The 19,210-nt window shown below is 53.4% G+C and overlaps 6 protein-coding genes across 6 annotated transcripts; 2 read left to right on the top strand and 4 right to left on the bottom strand.

Annotated features, from left to right (window-relative positions):
* Positions 1–211: 211 nt before the first annotated feature.
* PHACADRAFT_259498 (uncharacterized protein) lies at positions 212–1,213 on the bottom strand. Its single transcript, XM_007397899.1, has 5 exons — positions 1,168–1,213; positions 990–1,109; positions 867–931; positions 418–807; positions 212–362 (listed from the first exon to the last, which is right to left on the bottom strand). The coding sequence occupies exons 1-5, from the start codon at positions 1,168–1,170 to the stop codon at positions 314–316; spliced, it is 627 nt and encodes a 208-aa protein (XP_007397961.1). The 5' UTR covers positions 1,171–1,213; the 3' UTR covers positions 212–313.
* Positions 1,214–1,544: 331 nt separating this feature from the next.
* On the bottom strand, positions 1,545–2,733 carry PHACADRAFT_259497 (uncharacterized protein). The gene is made up of 3 exons (XM_007397898.1): positions 1,935–2,733; positions 1,746–1,883; positions 1,545–1,688 (listed from the first exon to the last, which is right to left on the bottom strand). Exons 1-3 carry the CDS (start codon positions 1,992–1,994, stop codon positions 1,644–1,646), a joined length of 243 nt encoding a protein of 80 aa, XP_007397960.1. The 5' UTR covers positions 1,995–2,733; the 3' UTR covers positions 1,545–1,643.
* A 1,648-nt stretch (positions 2,734–4,381) lies between these two features.
* PHACADRAFT_259493 (uncharacterized protein) lies at positions 4,382–9,956 on the top strand. Its single transcript, XM_007397897.1, has 5 exons — positions 4,382–4,465; positions 4,526–4,703; positions 4,762–4,829; positions 9,382–9,543; positions 9,600–9,956. Exons 2-5 carry the CDS (start codon positions 4,594–4,596, stop codon positions 9,818–9,820), a joined length of 561 nt encoding a protein of 186 aa, XP_007397959.1. The 5' UTR covers positions 4,382–4,465; positions 4,526–4,593; the 3' UTR covers positions 9,821–9,956.
* Positions 9,957–10,338: 382 nt separating this feature from the next.
* PHACADRAFT_259489 (uncharacterized protein) lies at positions 10,339–12,715 on the bottom strand. Its single transcript, XM_007397896.1, has 8 exons — positions 12,517–12,715; positions 12,097–12,466; positions 12,000–12,043; positions 11,098–11,945; positions 10,917–11,048; positions 10,791–10,861; positions 10,603–10,732; positions 10,339–10,548 (listed from the first exon to the last, which is right to left on the bottom strand). Exons 1-4 carry the CDS (start codon positions 12,607–12,609, stop codon positions 11,904–11,906), a joined length of 549 nt encoding a protein of 182 aa, XP_007397958.1. The 5' UTR covers positions 12,610–12,715; the 3' UTR covers positions 10,339–10,548; positions 10,603–10,732; positions 10,791–10,861; positions 10,917–11,048; positions 11,098–11,903.
* A 1,102-nt stretch (positions 12,716–13,817) lies between these two features.
* Positions 13,818–16,688, bottom strand: PHACADRAFT_259485 (uncharacterized protein). Its single transcript, XM_007397895.1, has 9 exons — positions 16,569–16,688; positions 16,403–16,518; positions 15,821–16,348; positions 15,641–15,740; positions 15,506–15,573; positions 15,258–15,443; positions 14,832–15,206; positions 14,535–14,778; positions 13,818–14,484 (listed from the first exon to the last, which is right to left on the bottom strand). The coding sequence occupies exons 1-7, from the start codon at positions 16,630–16,632 to the stop codon at positions 15,147–15,149; spliced, it is 1,122 nt and encodes a 373-aa protein (XP_007397957.1). The 5' UTR covers positions 16,633–16,688; the 3' UTR covers positions 13,818–14,484; positions 14,535–14,778; positions 14,832–15,146.
* Positions 16,689–17,214: 526 nt separating this feature from the next.
* On the top strand, positions 17,215–19,192 carry PHACADRAFT_163546 (uncharacterized protein; the record flags this gene model as incomplete). The annotated part of the gene is made up of 10 exons (XM_007397894.1): positions 17,215–17,407; positions 17,461–17,563; positions 17,615–17,937; positions 17,986–18,277; positions 18,329–18,417; positions 18,472–18,638; positions 18,687–18,767; positions 18,825–18,993; positions 19,054–19,140; positions 19,164–19,192. 10 exons carry the CDS (start codon positions 17,215–17,217, stop codon positions 19,190–19,192), a joined length of 1,533 nt encoding a protein of 510 aa, XP_007397956.1.
* Between the last annotated feature and the right edge of the window lie 18 nt (positions 19,193–19,210).

Raw genomic sequence — 19,210 nt, 5'->3', positions numbered from 1 at the left:
GCGTGAGATCTGCCTGTTGCCGCGATACTCGGATGAATTTCAAGAAATGAGCGTTGCCTTGCGCCGCGCATTTTCCGTCAAAGCGCCAGGCATTTTACGCTGGCTGAGGTCGCTCACGATTGTCGGAAAGCGCAGCATATAGCCTGTGCGATATGTGGAAGTATCTAGTAATACGCAGCATGTTATGGGAGCACCTGGACCATGCGGGGATATACGTCCGTCTTGGCACTGAGAGAACTCGCTGCGGACGGGTGGATCAAGAGCGAATATGCAGATGAACGATAGCTATGAAATACAACAGAATTCGGCAATTCTAGTCCATTCTTCCTTTGAGCTTGCGCGTTATAACCTTGTCCTTCGTTCTGCAGCAGGCCGGTCAGCGAGCCTGCGCGTAGATATCCCAAACCGGACACTTACATGACATGTACGACCGCACCCCAGCCCGAGAACGCATCGCGGTCTAGCGCGTTGAGCAGTGTCTGCGAGATCGTCTCAAAAAGGTCCTCCGCCTCGAGGTCAGGCTCCCACAGGCCCTCCGCCACACCAAACAGCTTCTCGCTCGCGGTACCCGCCACGACAAAGTCCTTCGCGAAGTTCAGGCAGCCGATGAGGTCCGTCGCGGCGATGAACGGCGCGTAGCCGCCGGCTGGTGTCTTCTGCATGCCGGCCATGACGGGCTCGATGAAGTACGGGCCGAAGCGTCGCTCGTAGAGCGTGGAGGAGACTAGCTGCGCGAAGGTCTGTGGCTCGATCTCGCGCTCCTCCTTGATAGTGTACATGTTCACGCGGTACCGGAATTGTTCTCGTCTGAGCGCGAGGTGCTGGTCAGAATGTGCAGCCACTCCAAGAGGGCGAGTTCTACGCACAGTGTCGTGACGTCTGTCGCAAGACCAGGAAGTCCTACGAATAGCCGGTCTGTCACCGGGAATATCTACATAAAGCGAGTTGGGATGAGTAACAAAACGGAGGGTACAGATGGGCACACGCACCTTCTCAAAGTCTGATGTGATGCTCAGCGATTGAACACCCAAGCGCAAGTCCGAGGCAATGGCGACACAATCCTTGCCCACCATGGCTATGACGGAGCCACCGTTATGTTGCATGATCGACTGCATGGTCAAGGACCAGTGAATACACTTTATGTTACCTGAGTAGTATAGAACCCACCATGATGGGCAAAAGTTACCGGGAAGGAGATTGAGGGAATGGGAGGAGGATGCACACGCGAGGACAGGTCGATTACCGGACGCGTCACATAGGTTACGCGTCGCCTCGACTCGTCACATGAGTCACAATTTTGTCACGGTTATGACCGTGATCTTTTGTCACGTTGTTCTGCTCGTTGTGCGTGATCTTGAACTTGGCTCATTGACGATCTCTCCAACCTTGCTCTCACTCTTTGTCACACAACGTTCAAGCGTAATGTTCACTCCACCACATTTCATACAGTTTTTCCTGTCTCCGCCGACTTTGTCTCTTTCACAGCTGGCTGCTAACGCACGGAGGCCAGCTTCGGCGGCATTCACAGTCTCTTAGGCCGAGGGGTAGTTCGTATCTCGAGCACTCATACGATAAATCATCCCAATATTGCACTACAAGTACAAAGAAGTCTTTAACGTCAACACATCGCCCCTCCGCGACGTCTATTTGTTCAGCTCAGCACTCCTGGCGTGCAGCTCATCGCGAGTCTTCCGTTCGTCGAACATCAGCCTGGCCGTCCGCTCCGGTATGCTACACAGACGTACCTTTGGCTCTCCGGCATTCTGGAGCAGAGTTGGGTTGGGGATGTAAGGCCCAGGTGTGTGGAACGCCTGCAGCTCTGGGTTCGTGTTCAGACCTCCGCCAAGCTGCGGTGGCTCGAGATCGCCGGGGTTGTTGGTCTTCTGCTCAGGCCGTCAGCATGTTTATTCTGGGCGGTAGGTGACGATACGTACGGCTGGGTGTGGCTGGGTCTTGAACTGCTGTTCCTGCCCTTGGCTCGAGGATGAAGACATGGTGGATATGTTGTATGCGCTGTAGGAGAGGATGCGAGGAGGTGGTGGTGGATAATTTGGCCAGGTGCGAGGCATGTTCTTATACGGTTCTCTCATATGTTTGTTCCAGATTTGCCCAGATCGATGACGCATCTGCACATGGACCTCCGGAGTATCAGCTGCTGCGGTGCGGAGTATGCCATCCAGGATCCGAAGACTCCAGCTCGGTCATATTTGTGGCTGCGGGGCCGTTTGTATGCGGTGTGGACGCTTGGAAGGTAGGGAGTAAGCATTATATCGTACAAAACTAAGGAATATTCAAAGACGAAGTATACAAAGAGTCCATCAGCACTCCTCAGGCAGCATCCCGGTTGCTGTCCTTCGTGTCTATCTGCCTATCCTTTTCGACGTTCCCGCCCTGCGCCTGCGCATCTGCCTCCTCAGTGCCCTCGGGCGCAGTTGTCGCGGCCTGGGCCTGGGCGCCAGCTTCTGTCGGGTGCGTCTGCGGGCCGCGCTTGCCCGTGACAGAGTTCTGCGCAGCGTTGCCCTGGACATCGTCACGACCTTCGTTGGTCGTGTTTGGACCGCCTGTTGGCTCTTCCGGCTCTTCCGGCTTCTTGTCCTTGTCTCCCTTACCAGCACTCGCGAATGGGCCCGATTTCTGAACGGGTACCACGACATCAGTCTTGACAGTGCGGAGACAGAAGAGACAGTCGCCAGGCTCACCTCATCCTCTTCACGCTTCTTCTTCTTCAACTCTCCTGTTCTCATGTCCTTCCCGTGCTGCACCTTGTCGTGGTTACGAGTGACCTTGCCGGCAATCTCCTCCTTCAGTCCTTGTATTTTGTCGCCCGTAGTCTATGGTCAGCTGCTATCAGGAACGCGGTTTCTCTGGGAGTCAACTCGACAACTTACTGCCCCCCGCTGAGCCCCGTACTCTGGACCAAGTCCGATAGCACCAGCATGTATCTGTGGCGGGTACCCGCCCTCGGGCTCCGCCGACGAGGCGTTCGCGTCGCCATTCTGCTGCTGCTCGGCGCCCTGCGCGTCCGTGTTGGCGTCGGTCTCTTGTGGACGCCCATTAGCACCGTGCTGCTGGTCTTTGGGGTTGTTGCCGTTCACTGGGGACTTGCTCGACGCGACGTCTGACATCTTAAGGATGGGATATACTAGCGCGAAAATAGTAAAGTGGTGAGTATGGGTTTGTGTCGTGAGTTGTCGTTGTGGATGTCAGCACGCGCTGCGCCACGTCTATTATAGCCTGGAGGGTGTTGTATATTTTGGACGGGATGACGACCGTACGCTCCACTGACACGTCCTGACGTCAGGCCCCATTTCACAGTACCTGCCATAATTGGCTCGAGGATCAGAACTCGTCAAAGCTGCTTCGTAAGCGGAAATCGCGCCAAAAACTATCACGACATGGCGAGTTTCCGTCGTCTCCCGCTGGAATGTAACCTATCGAATAAATCTGTGGCGATTCCACCTGGTCTCGTTGTCACTGTATCTTTGCAGAAGGCGACTAGGAGGACCTGGGAAGGCGGACTTTAAGGACAGTGGATGCATGCTGGAGCATGACGCCTCAGACGGATACCAAGTCTAAGAAAATCAAGGTGAGCAGTGCACCTAGTGTACTAGCTGTTTCAGCATATGAATTCGAGCGTTCTAGGTCTGTGGCAACAGGGAACAAGCTGTTGAATATTACTCAAGTTGGGACACCACAGAACGTAGCGCGGAATCTTACGACGAAAGCCCGCGAACGACTGTGTTCCTATATTACCGATCCCATGGATTATGGAATCGCGCAGTCTTGGTACCACGAACAATTGTTAAATACTAAACAGGTACCGAAATGGCTCGCAAGCTGGTACTGCAGACCGCTTGCCGGAGTGCCTGACCTCTGTCGCGCATTCATGCTCAAAATAGACTCTAGCTTCGAGCAGAATGCCAGGCGACTCTTGTGGTGCACATTGCGGTGTCGATTGCATGGTGCAAGGCGGAGAACAAACGGCAAGGACGGGAAACTTGGAGCTTGCCCCTCCAAAATGACGGAGCGATCGGCCGAATGGGTTTCGGAGACTCAGGGCTTTATTACAACGATCCTGTGCTTAGCAGCATCTGCTTTACATGGAAAGTATGTTACTTATACCACTGCTCTCCTGCCACCGCCCTATATCTGCCATGACCACCTCTCTCAACGCCCTCGAATAGACAGACGCCATCATCCCCAGCCGCCAAACCTTATCTACATATCATGCCTCGAGCAGATCTGTGAACACTTGGCCAGTTCCTGAACATATATAGCCGCCAACTGCTAAAGTTCTTTGCTTCCAGGCCCCAGCTGCCAGACGGTAACGAGGGCGACCCACGCATGTTCCTGTATATGTGGGCGATGGCGAAGGCATCCCTTTGGTGTCGTTGAACATCCTTCGTCGACCTGCTGCCTCGCCTCCCAGCCCAGTATGCCGGTCATCGCAAAGACACCTGACATCGTGCGTATGGTGAAGCTCAGTGCGTGATGTCGATCTGTATGATGCTGAATATTTCATCAGCAATCATCTCGCTGTTTGCGCTCTCCGTCCTGGGTGTCAACGCCCATTATATCTGGACTACCGTGAACATGGTCTTGTTGGTCGACGACATCGCCGCCTGGCCACAGTCTGAGCCCGACACCTTCTCGGCATTGAACCTAGCCGTAGCGGTCATTGCGATCGTGACAGTGCCTGTGACGTGGGTTGCACATACATTTAGTTGCTACCCGTAACCGCGACTGATTTACACGTGTCAGGATTATTTTCAACCTCTTTCGGAACGGTGCCTTCACATTGATAGTCGCTGTAGAGATAGGCTGGCTGGGTAACACGCCCCAATTTTATATCATTGACACCAGCTGATGGAGCTGTTCAAGGTTTCCTCGATATCCTCTGGCTAGCCTCAGGCTGTTCCGCGCTGACCACAAGTACTGGCCATCTCTGGGATCCCGATGCTCACTTATGGGCCAGGATTTCTGCGCTGGACGGGGCGGCTGTATGAAAATTGGTAGATGTGTATGTCTCGACTTCAATTTTAACCCATTTGACAAGATTTACATGCTACGCAAAGCGAGTCCGATGATTAACGCCTGCCACGCATTGAGATTTAAATCGTGCCGAAGGAACTCCGACTGCTCCTGCTCCGGCAGCTCTGCCAGCACCCTCAGATGAGTGTAATCAGCGACACCATAGTGTACGAAGATGGGTGTGAGTCTGTCCATTGCAGGGCGAGTCGACTGGAGGAATGCCCGCACAGCTGCCTCACCCTTTGGAGTCTCAGACCGGACAACAGGCGGAGACGCCGCAGGTGCTGGCCTCTGGGGGGTCTGCAGTTCTTTCTCAGGTGCAGCCACCTACAGTGATCCATCAAAATCAGTACCTTCTGATCGAGGGTAGAGATGCATGGACTCGCTACTACCTGCGCAGCTTTGGAATTGTTGGCGCACGGTAGTGCACGATGGCTAACAGGCTTCGGCCGAAGTTTATTCTGGGCCTTACACGTTCGCTGCTTGTGCCGGGACAGGTACTCTCGCATGCAGCCCTCCGCGGGCCATGCGTTCTTGTACCGCTGCAAGAACGGCAGCGTCTCCACAATCTAGAGCAAATCATCATGACCAACGCACAACAAGGTTGAGTGGGAGCTGTACCCCTTTGAAGAACGCGGCTATGCCCTCGGCGGACTGCCACTTCCATGACAAATTTGTATGCAGGTAGATCTCTGCTGCATCGGGTATCGCGTCCTGACCATATCATAGCTGACGGTGAGTCTCAACTCGGATCTAGAATTCTTTACGCTAAATATCGCATGAGCACTTACATGCAATGCTTTAACTTCCTCCAAACTCAGTCCTATAATCTTAGAGGCTATTCTGGCAGAGATCCACCGCGCGGGACGCTCTATTAGCTGGTCTGACTCGGAAGGCATCGATAGACAAGACGACGGAGGAGATGAGAAGACGAGGTCGGTCTGTACGAGGCAGCTGTGAGAGGGTTCATAAAGGCATCCGAAGTCGAGACACTCACGCGGTCTGCCGAGCTCCCTGACATTCTGCGGAAACGACAATAGCTTGGGAAATCAAGAAATCTCTCCTACTAGCGAGAAGTTGCGCGAGCGCTTTCAGGGCCCCGGGACTCGGGAGCACGATCATTCGCCGGGCCTTTCGTCACGGGGCTAATTTTATACTATTTTGCGCGAATAGACATTCAGTTTGTTTCATAAATACACTTAAGCTATTCCCCCATGGAGATGTTATCATTTTAGTGGTACAAAAAGATACACTTGCTTTTACACCTTTTGAGGTATTAGAAGAGTCGAAATACCCTTAGGGCGCAATCATCATCATTTCTTTCTCCATGTGTATTACTCTATATGTGGATAGCCCAGTGGTATTTGCATCTCTTTTTGCTGCGAGCTGACCAACTTTTTACAACAAGATTGTAAAAAAAAGGCGACTTTGTTTTACTCTTATTTTCAAATTTTACCTACCATATATTTCCGCCGGAAAGTGTTCAGGCTTTTTAGCTTCTTTTCTCACGGTCATTTTCGTACTACTAATTACAGTATAGGACCACTCCTTGAGACACCTGATCAAAATTTGCTTCCCCTTCATATGTCTCTCATATATAAATACTAAATAAATCTCATTATATTACTAAAACATATGAAATACCTCAGTGCAAAGCTGCAAGGCGAAAAGACGAAAGCCGAAGTCAAGGCGAGGGACAAAAGACGGAGGTGGTCCACTCTTTGGGACAGAGTGACTGATGTGACACATGTGACAATTTGTGACCTATACCAGCAGTCTTGGCAGACGCGGCAGTCACGCGGCAGTCAAATTTGTCACGCCTCAGTCACGCCTAAGCTCAGTAGAATCATCTCTGATGTATTCCAGCTCGACACTTAGCATCTGAGCATTAAGCGCATTTTTCACATGAACGGAGCATAAATTCGAGTATGAACGAATATTTTCGCGAATTTTAGTCTGACTGTGCGACTCTGGTGACGGTCGCAGCATCACTGAAGCCGGCGCGCTTGACAATTTTCGAGGCTTTTTGCTCCCCCACCTACGCTACAATCACCGGATGGCTCTGAGCTTCTAATGGCATATAGATATAGATGTATTATATACAGTAAAGTGGTAGTGATAGGCCCTACAGGCTGTGCGAGGGCAGAAAGTGGAGTGTCCCAAGGAGTGGTGCTGTCCCAAGGAGTGGTGCTGTCCCAAGGAGTGGTCCTACACTGTAGCCCCGTGCGTCTAGCTCCATCACCCTTCTCTGCCATAATATTGATGTCGCATGTGCGATGAATATCGGATCTAGTGAAGGTGAGGTTGCGCCCGACAGTAGTGGCTGCCTGTCCTAGTCAGACCCCATGCACTCCTGTCCGCGGTGTAGGGGCCTGAGGACAACCGGGTGCTGATCGGGATCGCCTCCTCTGCTCAAGGAGATCCACAGCGACACCTCGCCCGTTCCCAAGGTCAGCGCTGAGGCTGGTGAGTGATATCAGCTTAACATATTCAAGTAAAAGCGCACCGACGCCCCCTACAGCCCACACTCAGGCAGGGAAGATCCCTAAAGTCTCCTTCATTGAAAACGAGGCCGATTTCCGCTGGGCATTTCTCCAGGACCAGATGGCTTTCGATAAGCTCCACGAGGGTATCAAGAAGTTCGCCGAGGACGGCGAAGCCCTCAGGAGCCTCCTTCGCGAGAAGCTCTCTGTCTAAACGGCGCGCTCTAGGCTGAGTCATGTCGCAGTGATGTTCCATCGTGGACATTGTCGAGCTCGAGCTATAGATCAGTACTGGAAGCGAAGGGATGGAAGGAAACATGGATTTATCAGTATTCGAATGTGCACGTATCAACGACAGCATGGTATGCGAGCTCGAACGACTGCACCATAGAAACAGCATACTCTTCGGCCGTGCAGAGATTCGGATTCGGTAAGGAAATGCAAGCCAATTTCCGAGACCGTCTTCAGCTGGGTCTCATGCGTAGATGTAGGCATCGAGACGCTGGCGAAGCGACTGGCTACGGACAGAAGCAGCGGAGCTATGACGGTGACTATGGCAGCGATGACGAGAGACAGCGACGCCCGCAGTGTTCTCAGCTTGGAATCCAGTACGTCACTTTCTACTAACCTGGTGCGTCGCGATGCATTAATAAAGGGTTCGGTGGAACACTGTAGGACCTCTGATTGCTTACATTTCCCCGCTCTGCATGTCTCACGCTCCCTTCGCAGGAACAGCTTCTACACTTCCTGCACGGCGTCGTAATTTTGTGTGGAAAACATGCCAGATTCTCTTTGCACTTACGACGACGCCTGCTATTTCTGGCTCATGTCTCTTGACTGATCCCGCGCCACGGTTGTTGGCACGCCTGATTGGCTGTCATCCAGTGCGGCATTTGTTCGTATGCATGGCAATCCGGCCCTCGAGCCTGCGACCGAGAGGAAAGGCTGTCGTGTAACGGTGCGTGCTCTACGGACATTAATCAGTATTTTGTGTGCCCCATTGACGTGAGTAAACCTTATGAAGTCTTGGCTCCCCGGGGGCTGGTCGGTCACAACGTACTACGGGTCACGTCATCCGAGAGCGGGGGACCTATGCGCGTACGTGAGCGCACTGCATCTCGGCTGTGTGGAGGCCTGCATACGCTCTTAGCATCCTAGGCTAGACGGTACAGTACTCGGCCAGGCACGAACCTTATCCATATGTCACGCCTCCAGCAGATCTACGAACACTTGGCGGGCCGTTCCTGAACATAGCCGCCAGCTGCCAAAGTTCATTGCCTCCAGGGCCCAGCTACCAGACGGCAACGAGGCCAACCCATGCATGTCCCTGTATATGAGGGCAATGGCGATGGCATCCCTTTGGTGTCGTTGAAGAACCTTCGTGGACCTGCTGCTTCGCCTCCCAGCCCAGTATGTCGAACATCGCAAAAATACTCGGCATCGTGCGTATGGTGAAGCTCAGTGGGTGACATATCCACTGTCGATCTGTACAGTGCTGAATATTTCATCAGCAACCATCTCGCTGTTTGCGCTCGCCGTCTTGGGTGTCAACGCCCACTATGTCTGGACGACCATGAACACGGTCCTGCTGGTTGACGGCATCGCCGCCTGGCCACAGTCTGAGCCCGACACCTTCTCGGCATTGAACCTAGCCGTAGCGGTCATTACGATCGTGACAGTTCCTGTGATGTGGGTTGCTCATGGATTTTGTTGCTTCCCGTAGCTGCGACTGATTTGCGCTTGTCAGGATTATTGTCGACCTCTTCAGGAGTGGAGCCTTCACGTCGATGATCGCTGTAGAGATAGGCTGGCTGGGTAACGTGCCCTAATTTTATACCATTGACACTAGCTGATGGAGCTATTCAAGGTTTCCTCGATATCCTCTGGCTAGCCTGTTCCGCGCTGACCACAAGCATCTGGCCGTCTTTGGGATCCTTATGCTCGTTTAATCCGGACATCCCGAATCTGGATGGCGCCTGTACCGATGTTCAAACAAGTATGGCCTTCGGCTGGCTTAATTGGCTAACTTGTATGTCTGCTGCTATCTATCTGTAAGACGCATCTGGCTGATAAGTCTATATACAGTGACGGGCTATCTTGTTACGCTCTTGGTCTTCTGCATCATCTCCTCCGGCAAAGGAAGTTCGGTGTGGAAGAGCACCGTCAAGACTGCGAACTGGACATCCGGTAAGGGATATGCTATTCCGCCGATGCAGCATCAGATGCAAGCTGCGACTGTGTATTCGACGCCATATGACCAGCACAGGCCATCGGGCTACGCATATGGCGGAGGCGCGGAAGTTTAGGCTCAGTCCCGAGTACATCCGCTGCCCTCGACATCTGTCTGTCGGTCATCCCCCACAGCCTCGGACAGTGATTGCGAACTCCACTGTACACGATTACATCCTGTACCCGTATATCCTTTTAATATGTTACTGCGATCTGCTTTCTCATAGTGACATGGACAAACCCTCTGCTTCACCGCACAAGAATTGCAACGTGAGTAATCTATCATTACGCCCCTGCAAAAGGTCACCAAATTCCTTCCCACAGCATACAGACTAGATCCCACCAGTTCGCTCCGAGACTTGAGAACCTGTCGTGAGCCTTGGGAACATTGACGGTTGCCAACGGCACCGACCCCGGGACGGGGGGCGCTCCGCGACATGGTGCGAACAAGGTGATCGCCTTGCTTGCGCAAGATACCCGCCCATGTCGGACGCCAGGCCTGACACGGTTAGACGTGGCAATCTTGCGATGACGGCCCGCCACAGCTCCCCTGTCTTGCGCGCGTATCGCGGCGAATTTCGAAAACGTATCCGCGCCCGATGTCAAGAGGATGCGTTATGTACGGGACGCATGCCCATGATGCGGGAGATGCGCTCTCTCTCGTTCGTTCTCCCCGCCTCTTGCTGGCTTTGCGTTTTTTCTTTCGTTTTGAGAACTTAACTTAACTGACCTGCAACCCTTTGCCTCGACATTCTCGACATGGCACGAATGAGCCCGTTGCAGGTCTGCAGACTCGTCGCTCTTTGTGAGTACTTGGGTTCTTCGAAGGCGAGGCACGGGTAGCTGATGCACGCGCAAGTTTTGGTTATCTTCTTCTCGTCCGTTACTCTTGGCGTCCTCGCGCATCTGTCGACGGAGAGGCCGGCTGAACCGCGCGTGCTGCTGACTGTCGTGGTCGCTGCTCTTTCGGTACTGACAATTTCCACAATGTGAGCGTCAAGACGAGCACTTCTTTGTGCTGTCACGGTTGCTCATTCAAGACTATAGGGTTCTCATTGACATGCTCCGGCGAAAAATTACCTTCCTTTCTTTCATTGTTAGTGAAATCATCTGGCTTGGTATGTTTGCAAGGGGCCTGAGGACAACTGACAGGACACTCACAAGGGTTCGTAGGTGCACTGTCGGCAGCGTGGCTGGCTGCTGCCATTTCGCTCCCACGCATGACGCGAGCTTCCTGTGGCCTCCCGGACTGCGAGCCACAGGTCGAGATCTCACGCGTGTTTGCCCTTCTATCCTTCGCAATTCGTAAGTCTAACCAACATAGACGTCAGAAGCACCGCTCACCACATCTTAGTCCTCATATACACAATAGTATTATACATCAAAACCGCCCGCTTGCGCCGCTCGTCGGACAGGCCCGCACACGTCTGGACAGGCAGCGTGCGCGACGTCTTCGCGCCGGGGTGGGGGCCGCACATAACGCTAATGTACCGACCCCCGACACCGAGCAAGACCGGCTTCGGCTTCGTCGTCGAGCAGGACGACGACCCGTTCCACTCGGAGCCCCCCAGCTCGCGCGTGCCGTCGATGCTCTCGCCGAGGAGCCCACATTCGCCGTCGCCGCTCCTCGCGTCGAGCCCGCGCTCCGTAAACGAGTCGTTCCTGTCGCCATCGAGTCCGGTGTTCGTAGTCTTGCCAGGGTCGCTGCCACCTGTTCATCTACAAGTCTGAGATCGCGGAATGACAAAGCACGGAGATGTATACCCTTGTAATATAGCAAACCCAGGGTTGCGTAGAGGCATAGAGACATCGTGTACCAGTACCAAGTCTGACCTTAATACTATTTTAAATATTGTGCCCTCCCCTGTATTGTCTCATCATATCGCGATGCGCGACGAACGTGCAATGCGCGGATCGGCGAGGTGCCGGCGGAGTCGCGACACGCAGACGATCTTTGAGCAGCGAGCAGGTCGTTCCCTTTATCGGCAGAGCACGTTTGAAAGGGTCATCGATTGCAGGGTATCCAACCCGCACCTGAATTAACATAAATGAGCCAGTATGGTCGTAATAATGTAGTCTACAAGAAATTGTCCGCCACGATGCGTATAGGGTAAGTATAGGAGTCCGGGAATTATTGTAGTGCTTGTATGAGATATGTGTCTATAGTCTTGGGGTGTTCGAACACTCCGGAGCGTACTTGGCCTGTTGATAGAAAGCGGGTGAACAAAAGCGGGATGAACAGAAGATAATGCCTACCATCTCGTTCTCCTTCTTCTGATAGCCGCATTTCTCGTAGAAAGCTGGAGAAGGCCTGAGAAAACTGAAACGAGCAAAGGCGAAATGTCAGACTCACGTATGTTCTTGTCGTTGCAGTTCAAGATGGTCTTGTAGCAACCGCTGTTCTCGCTGACGCGGGTCAACGCCTGGATGATGCGCAGACCGAGCTTCTTGCCCTGCTGGCGCTCGTCGACAGCGATGTCCTCGATGTGGCCCACGCTCCCGAGGCCGCGCAGGAACTTGCGCTCGATGAAGACGGTGCCAACGGCGACGATCCGGTCGGTGAGCTTGTCGATGATAACTATCGAGTAGTACGTGTGCAGCGCAGCCTTGAGCGCGTTGAACTGCGCGACCCAAGCGCCCTCGCCCGGGTCGGTGACCACGGTCAACACTGAGAGCACCGAGAGGTGTCCGCGCTTGTAGTCGGTGGATGCGAGCGGGCGGATCTGGAGTGCTGTCAGGTGTGTAGCCCTAGAGCGCGTCCACGAGTACGTACGTGAAGATCAGGATGGAGTTGCTCCTTCACGCCAGCTGGAATGTATTCGGAAGGGAAGAGGAGGTCCAGCTCGTTGTCAGGAGTGAAAGGCATGATTGCTAGTTGCGGTTGAGAACGTTGAGAGGGTATCGGTGTGTCGAGTTGCAAGTGAGAGTGAAGGATAAGGTCGGGTAAGGGAGAGTACTATAATCCAAGCGGGTGAAGTATAAAGTGGATAGCGTCGAAAGTAGGAAGGCAAAAGGGTGAGGAACATTGGGAGGAGCGCAGCGCCAAATGTACTTTCGCATAGAGTAGGCGCTTGCGCTTGCACCACCGCCTTCGGGATCCGGCCTGTCGTAGGCTGTTCGCATCTGACAACCGCGTAGAGCACAGCAACCGGTAACAAACTGGCACGCTCGTCACAGCTAATTGGGTAAGCCGCAAAGGATGCGGCCAGTCTCGAGGTCCCAGTCACCTGTGCAGGAGTACGGACACCTGCAGCCGCGTCCAACGAGGCACAGCGAAACACTCGGCCTAAGCACAGGGATCAACACAGGCGAAGACAGCATGCTCGCGGTATCTCCCAATATACACGATTAAAACACACTGAGCACTCCTCCAACCACACATTAGGTAAAGACGAGCCTACTGCCTGCTCAGCTACAACTCTCCAGACAGGGTACACTGGGTGGTAGGCACAGTTTGTTTTCCCTTTGAAACACTCCTCGAATATGGCTATTGACAATGTCTGATTGAACTCGTTCCCTGGAGACATGGACGAGCTCGACTAGACATTGTCGGTCCCCCGAGAAAACCGGAGGCAAAACCTCATTTTTCCACCAGTTTCCTCTTTTGCCATGTTTTGCACCCTCAAATTGCCTCGGCGTTTATCTCGATTAGTGTTTCAATAATGTTACTTGATTATGCCTGTTAATAACACTTATCCCACTGCCCATCTGCTCTGCCGGTGGCGGCTCATGGATCTCTCGGCGCAGTACCAATACGCAGAGTGCGCGCAGTACTTTCAAGTGACAGCGTTACGACTCACGACTCAAGTATCCACGACTCACGATACGCCAGACAATCAGGTGACACTTACAGATTTTGTAGATATGCCTGAAATTATGTCAGTGCAAAGATTCACTCGCTAAACGGCGGCGGGAATTTAAGACAAGAGCATGAGGCCCTATGAGACCTGATGCAAAGCTGATACATGATGCATGATACTTAAGGGCACATTCACCACAGGGTGCCGGAAGAGCCCGAGACGGCACTATATATCTTCGTGCCGGCGAGATCAACGTCAACCCTCGCCCATCCATTTCCTCGCTGTCTGAAGACCATGGCTGAGAGCACTGGATACCTGACCTGGTCCTACCAAGGCGAACAGTTCACGACATGGTACAAGGTCGTCGGCGACCTGAAGTCCGTCCCCGCACCGCTCGTCACGCTCCACGGCGGTCCCGGCCAGCCGCTCGGCACGGAGACACACGTCGTACTGCACGAAAAGTATCACATACCGATCGTCATCTACGAGCAGGTCGGGTGTGGTCGATCGACACATCTGCGCGACAAGACCTCAGACTACTTCACCTTCGAGCTCTTCTTCACCGAGCTTGATGCGCTCCTTGCTCACCTCCGCATCGCCGATAGCTTCATGCTGCTTGGGCACTCCTGGGGTGGTATGCTCTCGTCAGAGTACGTCGCGATGCGCCAGCCCGCGGGCCTTCGCAGGCTCGTTCTTGTCGATGCGCCTGCGAGCGTGGAACGCTGGCACCACTGCTCAAGGAGGCTACTCAAGGAGGGCTGGCCCGACAAGGTTGACATGGTTGTGAAATGCGAGGACGAGGGCAGACTCGACGACCCGGAGTACCTTAAAGTCTGGGAGGAGTTCTTCGAGAAACACATCTGCAGAGTGAAACCTTGGCCGAAGCTGTATGCGGACAGCGTGAAGGCTTTGATAGACGACCCAACCCTCTCCAAGGCCATGTAAGCCCGCTTGAATTTCGCCGACGACGACATGCTGACGGGCTATGCAGGGCAGGGGAGTATAAACTCAAGCCCACGGGTACGTTGCGCGACTGGAAGGGCAAGGCAGACAAAATTTCTGTCCCTACTCTCGTTGTGTCCGGCATGCACGACTGGGGCAACTGGGAGGCCCAGCAGCCGTGGTTCAACGGTATCCTCAAGGTCAAATGGGTTCCGTTTGCTCACAGTGCCCACGTGCCATTCTTTGAGGAACCAGAGCGCTACTTTGAGACGGTGGCCAAATTCGTTACTGACGTAAGTGTGTAATTCCTTGCCTATAGATGCTTGCACTAACGTATCCTGTTTAGATGCAATAAGGAGTTCGGAACCCTTTTCCCCATTCAAATTCGAACGCTGGGTCCACGTGACTATTCTTCGGGGTAGTCGTATTCGGGAGAATATTGCGTGGCCCATTGTAATACAAATTCATCGCTTCATCAATGGTACAACATGCGAATAAATGTAGAGGCATGCGTAAGGGTCGTGTGCACACACCATGCGGATGCAAGATGAGACATGACTAGACGATACGGCTAGATAAAGAGAGAACAAATGGAAGTTACCTTGTTTGCAATACTAAGCTGACCAGTCGACCGTCACCGATCAGCGTAAGTGTGAAGACGCTAGTCGGCCACCTTGCCAAGTGGCGTCTTGGCCATCACGCTGAGCACTTCGTACAGCACCTGTTACGGCAGTGAGTGGAAGTTCCGGTAGGATCATACAACTTGACATACGTCAGCCGCTGCCATGGTGGTCAGCTCTGCGTTGGTGTCGTAAGCGGGCGCGACCTCGACGATATCGGCAGACACGATGTGCAAGCCGTCGAGCCCACGGAGAATGGTACGTAGCTCGCGTGTGGACCACCCGCCAGTCTCAGGCGTGCCCGTTGCCGGCGCGAACGCGGGGTCAATCGAGTCGATCTGCGTGCGCATGCGCACGGTCAGTGCGTGTGCGCGAGTAGGAGAGTAGAGTAAGAACCCACATCAATCGAGAGGTACACGGGCTTGTCGCCGACAGTCTCGCGGATCTTTTTGATAATGCCGTCAGTGCCTGCGGGTGTGCATGTGAGTAGCTGTGCAAGACGTTCGCCTCGAGGCAGGGAACGTGCCCCACGCACCAATGGTATCGATCTCCCGCGCCTCGATGCGCTGAAAGCCAGACGCATCATCGTTGACGTAGTCCGCTGGTCCCGAGAGTGTCGTCCGAATCGCACCGTGCTGTTCAAAGGGAGTCACTAGGATCATACAGCGTCTGGAAGCGGAGAAGACAGAAATTTGTAAGGGAAATGGACACTTGCAATTGATGAGCCGTTCTTGATGAGACCTTCTTGGCTAGCCCAGTAGAAATACGTGCCATGGTTTATTGCGGCCTGCTCGGACGGCGCACCGCCGAAAACCTGCGGCTTCCAAGTATCGAGGTGCGAATCGAAGTGGATGACAGAAATGGCGCCGTAAGCCGTGTGGATAGAGCGCAAGAGGGGTAGCACAATGGTGTGATCGCCACCGAGAGTGATGACACGCGGGTGGTGCTTGCCATCGGCAGAAATAGGCACGAGGGGCTTTCCTGTGACAGAGTCATTCCCGAGCGGGGAGAAGGTGGGACGATGGAGCAGCGCCTTGTGGCCCTCTTCCATTTGCTTGATAGCGAACGCGTTGTCGTAAGGTGTAACGGGGATATCCCCGCAATCGACCACCTTCAGCCCAGAGAGGAAAGGGTTGACAGCAAGAGGAACGTTATAACCACCGTAGAGAGTGAGGCGGCGTGAGCCAGCCCTGATTCCGGCGGGGCCGAAACGTGCCCCAGGGCGGTAAGACGTCCCGGTGTCCTGAGATGCCTGTGAGCGTTTGCGCTTGGGCACGAAATTGTTGATATTACGTACGAACGGTGCACCTATAAAGGCAATGTCGAAGTATTCATCTCTGTCCTTTCCTAAGCACTGCACCCACGGCAGTTTGGCGAAGGTTGTGATGCCGGAAAAGACGGAATCCGCGGTCACTTTAGGCTGAGATTTAGCCAGGAGCTTCAAAAACGGGGCGATAACAAACCTCCGTTGTCTCCCGGATAAGCGGCCTGATATGGGAATCGGACGTAATCCAGAGGCATCTGCATGTCGTGATCATGTCCGTCGTGCGCATGAACCGGTATGCACAACAAAGTCAGGAGTCCCAGGAGCGAGGCAAGAGAGTGCATATCGAGCAAGCGACGTTGAAAAGAGCACCTACAGAATGCTGGGAGATATCCTGACAGGATGCAGACATTAAATAGCAACATGCTGGGGAACCTTGAGGCTGAGTCTGACGCCGAGAACTTACACATGTACCGTCTCATGACTGCTATCTCGCAGCGTGGTCGCTCCCCGTGGAAAGCATATTCCACGGGTTACATCGTTCTCGACCACTCAGGAGCAGACAGATGAAACGAATGAGACGCGATTTGTCTCCTGTTATCGCTCGCAGAGCGAATGGAGAAAATCAGGAGTTGCGTGGCAATTTTAATCAGCCTTTCTTGATAAGAAAGAGGCAAAAGTGGCACTTATTTCTCTGCCTCGAGGCAAAGCAATTGTTTTTAGGCCGACAGGGCGGGCGGAACATCGTGAACGTGTCGATAGACAACAGCCACATCGCCATCGAGAAGGATGTATGTATACTAGCGGTAGAAATTGCCATCAGACAGTCTCTCGTAATTTTCCCCATGACAAACACTCACCTACCCACCGCCAGAGGCGAGAGGCAGCTGCTCTTAGGAAGCGAGCCTCAGACACCCTCTGTGACGGTCTCGTATGACGGTACGACGACAACTTCCGAATCCGCCACTGCGGCGTCTGCGGCGGACGCTGGGGGTTCGGGGCGCCTCTTCCTCTCTCTGCTCGTCGACTCCATCCCAGGTGTGTGCAGCGGACGCGGAGGAGCTCATAGCAAGCTGATTTCGAATTTCTAGTAATATCATCGTATGCTCTGCAAAACTCTATCCAGACGTCGTCCATCCTCGTCGTCGGGCGCCTGGGCCCCGACGAGCTGTCTGCCGCGGCATTCTCGCTGATGTTCGCCATGGTCACTGGCTAGTATATTTCCTTGCATGGCTGTCGCGAAAGATCCCACTATTCTCTCTTGGACTGCGCAGGTTGGTGTGTTGCACTTGGTGGTACTACCGCTCTCGATACGCTCGGATCCCAAGCCTTCACCGGAGGCCAGCGACGCACCGACGTATCTATTCACCTCCAACGGTGTATCTTCCTGCTTTGGATCCTTTTTCTTCCGGTGGCCTTAGTTTGGGTTTATGCGCACCCCGTTCTCCTTATCTTCGGCCAAGCAGAGCGGCTGTCATGCGATGTACAAGCATTCCTACGGATTCTCATTATTGGTGCCCCTGGATATATCGCTTTCGAAAGCCTGAAGAAATATCTTCAGTGTCAAGGTACGTTGCCTTATAACGTAGGATCCGGATAACTAACCCGACTTTTAGGCATCATGCGTGCCTCAACTGTAGTACTTATCGCGGTGCTACCGGTGAATGTCCTACTCAACATCCTGCTTGTTCATCATACCCCTCTCGGGTTCTTTGGCTCCCCGCTGGCGCTATCAATTAGCTACTGGCTTGCCTTTTTCTTGCTAGTTATTCTGACTATCATGTCCCCGACACACCGACGGAACGGAACATGGGGCGGTCTAGATCTTGTGACGGTGCTAGACTTTAGGAGCTGTTTCGAATTCCTGAAACTTGCGATTCCAGGTATCCTTATGGTCGGAACAGAGTGGTCAGTAATATTAATCTGTCGGCAATTGTATATACTGACCTTTGTTTCCAGGGCTGCCTTCGAGATAGTTGCCCTAGCTGCAGGCAGACTCGGAGCCTTGCCCCTCGCTGCGCAGTCTATCATCATGACAGCTGACCAAAGTAAGTTGAGATTTCACACCCTACTCGTTGGATGAGTGACAAGCCGCTTGCTAGTCTTGAACACGATCCCATTTGGCATAGGCGTCGCTGCCTCGACTCGCGTGGGGAACTACATTGGCTCCCGTTCCGCAGTAGCAGCCAAACATGCGAGCCACATGTCTGCACTCCTCAGTATCTTCGTGGGCGCAATCGTCATGGTCACGCTTATCGCCACCAAAAATGTAAAGATCTCCTCTTGTCTTATTCCGTGCATGCTCACTGCATCATAGAGTTTCGGCTACCTGTTCAGCGATGACGCCGAAGTCGTTCAATTGGTGAGTAAGGTTATGCCCCTGGTGGCGTCTTTCCAGGTGAGTTTATTTCTCTCGCTTGAACACTCCCCAGTCGAGTAACAAGGCTGCCCCCAGATTGCGGACGGGCTGGCTGGCTCGTGTGGAGGAGTTCTTCGAGGACAAGGTCGCCAGCATCTCGGCGCTTTGTTCAATCTTGTGGCCTACTACGTTCTGGCTCTTCCTATGGGCATCACTCTCGCATTCCATACTCGAACGCACATGGGACTTCAGGGTCTCTGGATAGGTGAGCAAGCTCCGGAGTAGCCTCTATCCCGTGGCTTACTTGATATTATTTTGTCAATAGGGCAGGTTGTTGCACTGTTTATCGTCGGTTTCGGCGAGTACGCTGTTGTCTGGCTAGGGACTAACTGGGACAAGGAGATTCAGAAGGGTGTCGAGCGCAACAGAGAGCAGGCAAAGATCCGGGCTTTGCATTATTCTGACAGAGATGGGGACGAATG

The sequence above is a fragment of the Phanerochaete carnosa genome, assembly GCF_000300595.1.
Source record: "Phanerochaete carnosa HHB-10118-sp unplaced genomic scaffold PHACAscaffold_7, whole genome shotgun sequence".
Taxonomy (NCBI): domain Eukaryota; kingdom Fungi; phylum Basidiomycota; class Agaricomycetes; order Polyporales; family Phanerochaetaceae; genus Phanerochaete; species Phanerochaete carnosa.
The sequence above is the reverse complement of the archived record's forward strand: the minus strand, read 5'-3'. Positions and strand labels throughout refer to the sequence as shown.

Excerpts from the sequence above, each read along its gene's own strand:
- PHACADRAFT_259497 (XM_007397898.1), bottom strand. The coding sequence starts at position 1,994 with ATGTCTTCATCCTCGAGCCAAGGGCAGGAACAGCAGTTCAAGACCCAG. Across the intron at positions 1,884-1,934 it reads AGACCCAGCCACACCCAGCC|AAGACCAACAACCCCGGCGA; the intron begins GTACGTATCGTC and ends CGGCCTGAGCAG. Across the intron at positions 1,689-1,745 it reads AGAATGCCGGAGAGCCAAAG|ACTCGCGATGAGCTGCACGC; the intron begins GTACGTCTGTGT and ends GACGAACGGAAG.
- PHACADRAFT_259498 (XM_007397899.1), bottom strand. Across the intron at positions 932-989 it reads TCACATCAGACTTTGAGAAG|ATATTCCCGGTGACAGACCG; the intron begins GTGCGTGTGCCC and ends CGCTTTATGTAG. Across the intron at positions 808-866 it reads GCGACAGACGTCACGACACT|ACGAGAACAATTCCGGTACC; the intron begins GTGCGTAGAACT and ends CCTCGCGCTCAG.
- PHACADRAFT_259489 (XM_007397896.1), bottom strand. The coding sequence starts at position 12,609 with ATGCCTTTCACTCCTGACAACGAGCTGGACCTCCTCTTCCCTTCCGAA. Across the intron at positions 12,467-12,516 it reads AACTCCATCCTGATCTTCAC|ATCCGCCCGCTCGCATCCAC; the intron begins GTACGTACTCGT and ends ACAGCACTCCAG. Across the intron at positions 11,946-11,999 it reads AGAAGAAGGAGAACGAGATG|GCCAAGTACGCTCCGGAGTG; the intron begins GTAGGCATTATC and ends TTCTATCAACAG.
- PHACADRAFT_259485 (XM_007397895.1), bottom strand. The coding sequence starts at position 16,632 with ATGCAGATGCCTCTGGATTACGTCCGATTCCCATATCAGGCCGCTTAT. Across the intron at positions 15,741-15,820 it reads TCAAGAACGGCTCATCAATT|CACGGTGCGATTCGGACGAC; the intron begins GCAAGTGTCCAT and ends CCCTTTGAACAG. Across the intron at positions 15,444-15,505 it reads CCGTGTACCTCTCGATTGAT|ATCGACTCGATTGACCCCGC; the intron begins GTGGGTTCTTAC and ends ATGCGCACGCAG.
- PHACADRAFT_259493 (XM_007397897.1), top strand. The coding sequence starts at position 4,594 with ATGGTCTTGTTGGTCGACGACATCGCCGCCTGGCCACAGTCTGAGCCC. Across the intron at positions 4,704-4,761 it reads ATCGTGACAGTGCCTGTGAC|GATTATTTTCAACCTCTTTC; the intron begins GTGGGTTGCACA and ends TACACGTGTCAG. Across the intron at positions 9,544-9,599 it reads CTGGCTTAATTGGCTAACTT|TGACGGGCTATCTTGTTACG; the intron begins GTATGTCTGCTG and ends GTCTATATACAG.